Genomic DNA, 8484 nt, shown 5'->3' with positions numbered 1-8484 from the left:
CGTTGGAGTAGCTGAACATCATGGGAAATTCCCTGACGAGGTGACGGCCCAAAACCCCCACGCCTCTACGGCGACAGTGGTGTCGTGTCTGAACATGCAGCTGCATGATCATGAGTCATGGGAAATTCCCTGACGAGATGACGGCCAAAAAACCCCACGCCTCCATACATGATCGTAAATGCGCGATTTTATTTTTACAAAAATGAATTTATGACGATTGTGAATTAAAGAAATGTGGTTTTTTTTATAATTGCAGATATGACGACAGTGAATGAAAGACATGCGGTGTTTTTTTTCGAATGCCAATATGATGACTGCGTATGAAAGAAATGCGGGATTTTTACGAATGCGATTATGACGATTGCGAATAAAAGAAATGGGGGATTGTTTACAAATGCAATTATGACGATTGCGATTGAAAAATGTGTGATTTCTTACAAATTCAAATCTGACGATTGTTAGTGAAAGAAATACGGGATTCTGTACGGATGCAATTACGACGACCTTGATTTAAAGAAGTGTGGGATTTGTTACAAATGATGACGATGGTGAATGATGAAGACACGTGGGAAAGAAATGCTAGTACATATGTAATTATAGCAGCACCCCAATGAGTCCACACAGTATAGTCAGGACCGTAATTGAACTGAACATAAAATGGACATGCAAGAGAATGATTTGTTTTTCCGGTCATTATTTTGATCGCAGCTACCAGTAGTCTACCGGAATCTGGCACCGATGATGACTAGCGTGTATGTTGGTTGACAAAGACATTGAGAAATGATTGTTTCGAATAGAAAATTTACGGGTGAGCAGTGACGCTTGTACCAAGGAGCTTCAAACTCTGGCGGCATGACAAATCCCCGGTGTGCTTATCTAAAGGTGCCCTCTCCCTGCACTTGCGTCACTGCGGGGTTTGTTCACTGCGTTACTGTTTTGCTATTTTCTCCGATATTTCATAATTTAGATATTGCGTAATACGTAAAAGTATGAAGGCGACAATTTTACGCTATATTTTGAGATGTTGACAGCAGAACTTGCAACAGCTAGACAAAGATTAGCCTGGATGTCAGACGGCTTCCAACTTCTCGGCTCAAGGGCTAACATGTAGTCTCCACCAGACTGACTACGCTGGCTGTTACAGGGAGAATACTTTGCCTGGGAAGTTTTGCTACCAGAGGCTTTGGTCGGCCGCGTAATCCCAACCTGATTTAACCTAATAGCGTGTACTGATTCCCCTGGGCAATTTCCCGATTTTATTGCCGAATTTCACGATCCCTGGACCCACGTAGGAAGGTGTCGTCTAGCCAGCATGCTCTGACTAAAGAAATTCTACAACAGACCCCCCCTCCCAGTTAAATTACAGATACGTTGATATGTTTATCTTTTTTTAGCAGAAGTGTTTTTGATGCACGTGCCTATAGAAGATTCCATCCTCACACAGGGAGGGGCAATCGTTTAAATGCAATTCTGGACAGGGTGATTATGCGAAGTCCGTTCTTTGATGAGAGGAGCTGTAATTGAACGGGTCCAGTTTACATGAAGATAGCGCTACAATACTCCATTACCCTGCGAGAGAGTCATTTTGCTAAATTTAATTTTGGACTGGAGTGCTTAGGCAAAGTCCATTTTATTTTAGAGAAAGTCTTTCTAAACCAGTGCATTTCACATGTGGGTGCTGGCCAATGGAAGAGTCCATTCTCGCACAGTTAATTTTTAGCCTGAATAAATCTCGCTTAATCTGATTAAATCTCGCTGTATAGCAGCTCGCCCAACATCCGCCGGCCCCCTAGAGGAGGGGCCAGTTACAGCCCTGGACAGCGGAGTTTGCGTTGCACAGACCAAGGAGCTTCACTGATAAAAGCTCCTTGCACAGACTAAGTTAATTTTTGGGCAGAAGGGTTATTGAACTTGTCCACTACATTGTAGTTGTCGACACATGTCACAAGAAAAGTCCATTCTCTTTTTAAAGATTCAATCAACGAATTTGATGATAATGCATAAGGAACTTCTTTGGTAACTCATGCATAGTCCATTTTTAACCAGAAGTGTTTTTAACGTCAATTTTAATATTTATGTTAATTCATCCCGCATAAATTACTCACACGCAAACCTGTATATATATTTGCTGGAACAGCTAATATTTTACTCTAGTATGATACTGTTACCGTATACCGCTATGTGAAAGCTTCATGTCAAATTTGGCCTTAATTCTTTCAACGTCAGTTATTCGCCATAGATTTCATTGTGGCCATTTTTGATCGAATCAGCTAGTTCTTCGATAAATTCCTTGATCGAATTTATGGTTGATTGTTGTGTCACACTCATAGTTGGGGCGTGTCAGCCATTTGGGTGGGAAACAAATTATGCCCATTGTTCGTCACTGGTTTGTTTAGATAGTTCCCGATCGGGTGTGAAGTCGTCAAAGGCCCACCCATAGATACATACATGTAAATACACAAGTATGCCTGGGATCCCGTGATGAATTATTCATTGTTCATTTCACAATACCGTCCAAAGTACATTGTATTGTATTGTATCATGACCTTCTGTATTGTAAAATGATGAATTTAAAGACCCATTTTCTAACAGATATTGTTATGGAAAATGGCTGTATTTTTTGTGTAGAAAATTATTTTTTAATTATTCTTTAATACAGATATTGTAAATGTTGTTGAATATATGGCAACTCAATTAATCAGTCCAAAAAGCTGTTAAAAAGCTCCTTTATCAGCCCTACTATCAGACAATCTCATGAATTCTATTTACCAATGGGGAGATAAACCCTTAATCAATTCACACATGTATGGCTTTGCATGTGTTGTTGATTTTTGTTATCTTTAAATGATACAAACAATGAAGTATTTACTGTTTGAAGAAATGCACTTGGAAAAGAAGTAAAAAAAGCCAAACATCTGCTTAGATCTTAGAAACCCTCAGTATGGATAAATATCTTGCCGTAACATATATTCCATGTTTATCATAGTATTTCCATGTCTGTTTAGTCCTTTTTTTATTTATCAGGCTTAGGAAGAAGAATATTATGTTCTGGTTACATAACTGACCCTAGCTAAAGCCTTCTGACCCAAGTAATTGCCTTTCTGAAGGATATATACTGTTAATCTGTTGCTTTTTTATTTGACATCTGATTCTAAGTGATAACCAAAAAAAAAATCATATGCATTATGCATTATGTTACTGTAGTAATTCTTTGTTCAGTGTGGCAATATTCTTGTACTTGTACAATGTATATCCATATAATTACAAGTAGAACATGGTATGGAAAATAGCAGTGTCCAGATGCAGTTTAAAATTGTTTTGTTAGATTACTCAATGTGCCCAAATGAAAAAAAAGCAGAATCCCTGTAACCTGCTACTCACCCTAATTTCTTTCAGGGCTGTAGTCAGAAATACAGCATGAGTTTTCCTAGCCTTATCCTTTCAGATGATATTTCTTCCTGTTTCATCCTATAGGAATAAGTGCAGAACAAATTGTCATCTGCAATTTCTGTGGGTTGATGTTTTTACAGATTGAGACAGAAGCAGCTGTGATCACATTCTCCATGGGCCAGCAGGATGGAGACTCATCCGATGAGGAAAACCCAACCTTTGCTCAGGCGAGACTTCCTGATACTGCTTCATCACCAGTTTTACAGAGCGTTTCTCCATCCAGCAAGGCTCTTGGGGACATCTGTGAAGAAAATGGGATATCCATTAGCCAAGAGATGGCTGGAACAGTAGAAAATTGTGTAGAGAAAGTGGAAGAAGACGATAGAAAACTTACAAATACAGCACATGAATCTTCTGCAAAAACTATGTCAGATGTTTCAGAACAGCAAAGACACAATGGTACGCTTGTCGTCCGTCCAAAGGAAAGAAGGGTCGTCGCGGGCAGTCCCGTGGACAGCGGGATCTCGGATGGTGTGTTGTCGATGGACGCCATGCAGGGGGAGGGCTCTGGGAGGTTCAACCCGTTTGATCGCGACATCGTCATCGATGAAGACAGGTTTGCCAACACCCCTCCTGAAAACTCTCCCGTCGCGAAAGAACTCCGAGCCAACAGTGGCAGTTCGGGGTCTCACGGTCCCGCGTCAAAATCCGACCGAACGTCGTCTAAGTCGAGCGATGACAGCGAATCCTGGCCAGAGTCGTGCACCACACACGACACAGACATTGACGAGGAGTTGGCGAATCTTGCGTTGGGTCTGACCGAAGATCACTTCTCCCGACCGGACGGCTACTTCGGGATGTCCCGCGTGGAAGAGCTCGAACAAGCCATCGAAAACTGCAAGGATCTAATTTTAGAGGAGCCACCGCACAGCGACAAGCGACGCAGTCTCATCAGAAAGATAACTCAGTTGCGGCTCAATCTGGTAGAAATCGAAGACAGCAAAACCGAGGAGGAGCCCAACATAAAAGTCATCCTAGGCCACAAGTTTAAGAAGAGGCAGGGGAAGAGTGTAAAGTACAGTTGCGAACAGTGCAATAACCTGATCTGGGGGATGTTGCAGACGTGGTACGGGTGTAAGGGGTGCGGGTGCCACTGTCATGGGAAGTGTATGAACCAGCTGACCAGGGTGTGTGCTGGCACCAAGTTAGGGTCGTCACAGTTAATACTGCAGATCTGTCCTGAAGTGGGCATCTCCAGGCAGAAGTACAGGTGAGATGTAGTTGTGATTGTATTACTGTTGCTATTGAGGTTGAACTAGCTGTTGCTGTTAGACAAGTTGTGAAATGTATGAAGTGGACAGGGAGCTGACCTAGGCACTCAATCAAAAGCGAGCAAGGTAAGGGGCAAGAAGATAATACATTCAGACTGAAGTATGGAAAAGGAAATTACTCAGGCATAATTGCATACAACTTTGCTGTGAAAGAACAAAACAGTTATAAATTATCAAATATATTTATGTCACAGTAGAGACTGCAATCTGTTAGAATTCTGTTGTTTGGAGTATTTTCAACTTTTTCAATTCATGTCACTTTTGATAGTAGAGTGATTTGATTCGAAATTTAGGATCTAAAAATGGGAGACCACCATAAGACATTCAGAGCATCCTTATTGAAGTCTCTGATGTGATTGTGAATTCTACAGCCTCCACACTAACATGTATGAATGTTAAAATATTACAGTCTATTGGTACATAGATTGAGGTGAAAGATTTTAAAGGCACCCTTACTGGCCTAAGCAATATTACTGCGCTAAAAGTGGAAATATTCTGGATAAGGCAATCTGTATAATATTGACATCTACTGCATTGTGTTCCCACATTTACATCATTATTTTATCATCTGACCAATTAAAAGGATATTCCTTATTATTGGAACCTCCAAAAATTAGGCCTTGATCAGAAATCCTTGTGCGACTTGTTTTCGCGCCGTTTTTAATGGCTCAATTTATAAAATAATGATGTAAATGTGCTAAAATAGTGCATCAGATGTTAATATTGTACAGACTGCCTTATCCAGATCATTTCCACTTTCAACTATATCTAATATTCCTTAGGTGGCCTTTAATCACAAACAACAAATTTTTTTTCTCCTCATTTTCTCCCACCAATCCAGATGTGGGGACTGCAGAACGCAGTTGTTCCGTGACACAGAGCTGCGACAGTGCGACTACACGGGCCAGTACTACTGCACGTCCTGTCACTGGAACGACACGGCGGTCATCCCCGCTCGCGTCATGCACAACTGGGACTTCCAACCATGCAAGGTGCGTATCTATGAAGATGTGACAATACCAACACGGTGTATTCCGTATCACATGAGGTTCCAGGCGACCCGCGGGAGGGCTGGGACCGAGGGGGATGTCATACCCACCTGAGAAAACCCGTTTTGATGCGAAATGCACCAGAAATTGAACAAATTTGGTGCCCTCGAACAAAATGTGTTGCAACAGTAATGTTCCAACGTGCGAATCAGGTATTCGAACTTTCGATGGCACTCGGCCCGCTTGAAACAGTTTGATTTATTCGAATGGAGCCTGTGTGATACGCCTTTTGAACCTGTGCGATATGGAAGTTATGGCCTAGTCCAGAACACCCGTATCAAACGTTTTCGCGTCACAGGTATGACATAACCCTAAATACCCCATTTTTAAGAACAACGGATATACTATAAGTTACCCCGTCTTATCTCCTGAAAACCCTGCCATTTGATTTATTATGATAACTAGGTCAATTCCTGAAAATTTCTTTTCAATTGCCTTAGTGCTTGAAACAAACTTTTAGGCACCTTAGTTTTGGATGAACCTTACTGTAGCTTGTAGCCTTTCTTTTCATTCTTTTCAAGCCTGAAGCAATTTTTTGTTCATTGTTTGTGTTACTCTATGCCATACCAGGTTGCCAGGCAGTCGAAGCAGTATCTCCAACTGGTGTTCTACAAGCCGCTACTGAACCCCCAGGAGTCAAACCCACAGCTGTTCAGTCGCGTGGAGGAACTCAACCACGTCCGGAAACTGCGGAGAGAGATCCTCTTGATGAAGAACTACTTCGTATCCTGTCGGGTCGCTCTGGAGGGCAAACTCCTTCTCCGGCTTAGAGAGAGACAGCACTTTGTCGAGTCTTCCGACTTGTATTCTTTAAGCGACTTGTGCGAGACTGAGAGCGGAAATCTACTTGACAAACTGACAGACATCCATGTAGGCTATGCACATCACATAAAGTTCGACTGCCCGACCTGTCGCGGGAAGGGTTTCATCTGCGAGTTGTGTGAGGATTCGGACGTTCTGTTCCCGTTTGACGTTGGCGTTCACATGTGCGAGAAGTGTTCGACGGTGTACCACAGGGATTGCTTCCCCGCGGAGAAGGATGCGTGCCCGAAGTGTCGCCGAATTTCGCAAAGAACTGTTTGATAGTTTTTACTGATGGTGTCACATTGAGTGGCAAGCAAGGTGCTAGCTAGTGTCCGTCCTTTTGTCCTTTGATGTAATTTTGCTGCTGGGAAGGACAAAAATTTTGCCTATTCTGTTCCCTGTTGCGGACAAAAATTGGCGTTAAAAATTCTAATTGAACCAAGCTGAGTCTACCATAAAAATTTTTGGGGAAAAATAAAGAACACATCATTTCAGAGGGTCTAGATTTCAAAATTTTTTGGACCCCCCAGGATCGTCTCGCCTTCAACGGGAATTCCATTCAAAATTCTTGGGACAGAAAAAAATTCAGGCTGGCTAAAACATAGCCTGTGTTTACACAAGCTCTCGCCGGCTGGGCTTAATGACCCCCTCCCCCCGAGAGGGCCGGCCGCTAGGGGCGTGATTTTAGTCAGGCTAGCTAAAACACAGGTGGCAAGACTTCTGGCATTTCTAGCTAAATGTTGTGTAAACATTGAGTACCTGACTACCCTGCTCAAAGTAATGGTCAGTGCAGCACAGGTGCCGAAAGCTTTAGAGCTGCCTTGGTGTGGCATAGGTGCCCTCCTTCACGCTAATTTGACGGTAATTATAGGCTGTCCAAGTTTCCCTCCCCAAAGCTGTCAAGGAGGAAAGCCTTGAAGCAATTAGAGGGGTTGGTGCTTGGATGGTGCTCCGATGGTGCCATTTCCTGTCACGCCGATTAACCAGTGGTCATGCTCCAACATTAGATTAACCCTGTGCCCTTTGAGGCACAGATGTCTTCTCAGTTGAAATAGAACCATTGTTTTGAAGAAACTATCTTCTTTTTCTTAAGTTTTCTTAAGTTTTCCTGGTTCATTATGCATGTTGATAATTATCTGAATGAACTTCACAAAGTTCTTGAGGACTGCATATCCCAGTTCCATCTACAAGGTAAGGTATTTCATCATTTAAGAACATGTTATATGACTATGCATTCATGGCTCCTTTACTTACTTACTTACTTATCCTCTTCATCCCGTGTGGGATATAAGGCTGTGATAAGTTTAGACTGTACAGTACTAGTAAATAACTCAGGTCTTGTGCGTGTACATCACAATACAATGTAGATGTCCTGGCATGTGCAAGAGAACATACATGTAGCTCTTACTAGTCTTAGAGTTAGACTAAGTTAGAGTCTTACAACTATTGTAGATGACTAGAAACTGGGTACTCTCCAAGCAGACTTTAAGTCTCGAAGATATTATAGTAGTAACGAATTTTACTGGTGCGCTCTTCTCATGCGCACAAGTAAAATTCCAGACTACTGGTACTACTATATCTTCACGACTCAACATACCTCTGCTTGGAGAGTAGAAACTGGTTAGGAAATGGGGGTTACCAAGCATGTTTTTGAAATTTTAAGTTAGCTGTTCAAGTCTGCAGAATTCAAGACGTTACAAAGTGGAAGAAAGATTATAATTATAGACAGTAAATACAGTCCGGCATGCAGACAGTTTTTTTCCCATATGAAAGAGAGGATTGGACGTGAACACCAGTTACAATGATTTTACTTTGGTTCCCAGGCAGACAGTGATTTTGTTCCATCCATGAAAAGGAAGATGTCTCTTGATGTTATGTTTTGTCTTTAATTACACAGTAGGTTAGCTGTC

General features: G+C 42.0%; 1 protein-coding gene across 1 annotated transcript in view; it reads left to right on the top strand.

Moving 5' to 3' along the window:
• LOC118425769 (differentially expressed in FDCP 8 homolog B-like) overlaps window positions 1-7336 on the top strand; it is a 13166-nt gene extending 5830 nt beyond the window's left edge. The window contains exons 2-4 of the mRNA XM_035834840.1: window positions 3531-4660; window positions 5563-5713; window positions 6341-7336. Of these exons, the coding sequence (XP_035690733.1) occupies window positions 3531-4660; window positions 5563-5713; window positions 6341-6853 (1794 nt within the window). The 3' untranslated portion in view covers window positions 6854-7336. The remainder of the gene's footprint in view (window positions 1-3530; window positions 4661-5562; window positions 5714-6340) is intronic.
• The last annotated feature ends 1148 nt before the right edge of the window (window positions 7337-8484 follow it).

The sequence above is a fragment of the Branchiostoma floridae genome, chromosome 11 (assembly GCF_000003815.2).
Source record: "Branchiostoma floridae strain S238N-H82 chromosome 11, Bfl_VNyyK, whole genome shotgun sequence".
Lineage (NCBI taxonomy): Eukaryota > Metazoa > Chordata > Leptocardii > Amphioxiformes > Branchiostomatidae > Branchiostoma > Branchiostoma floridae.
This window is presented reverse-complemented; position numbering and strand designations above follow the sequence as displayed.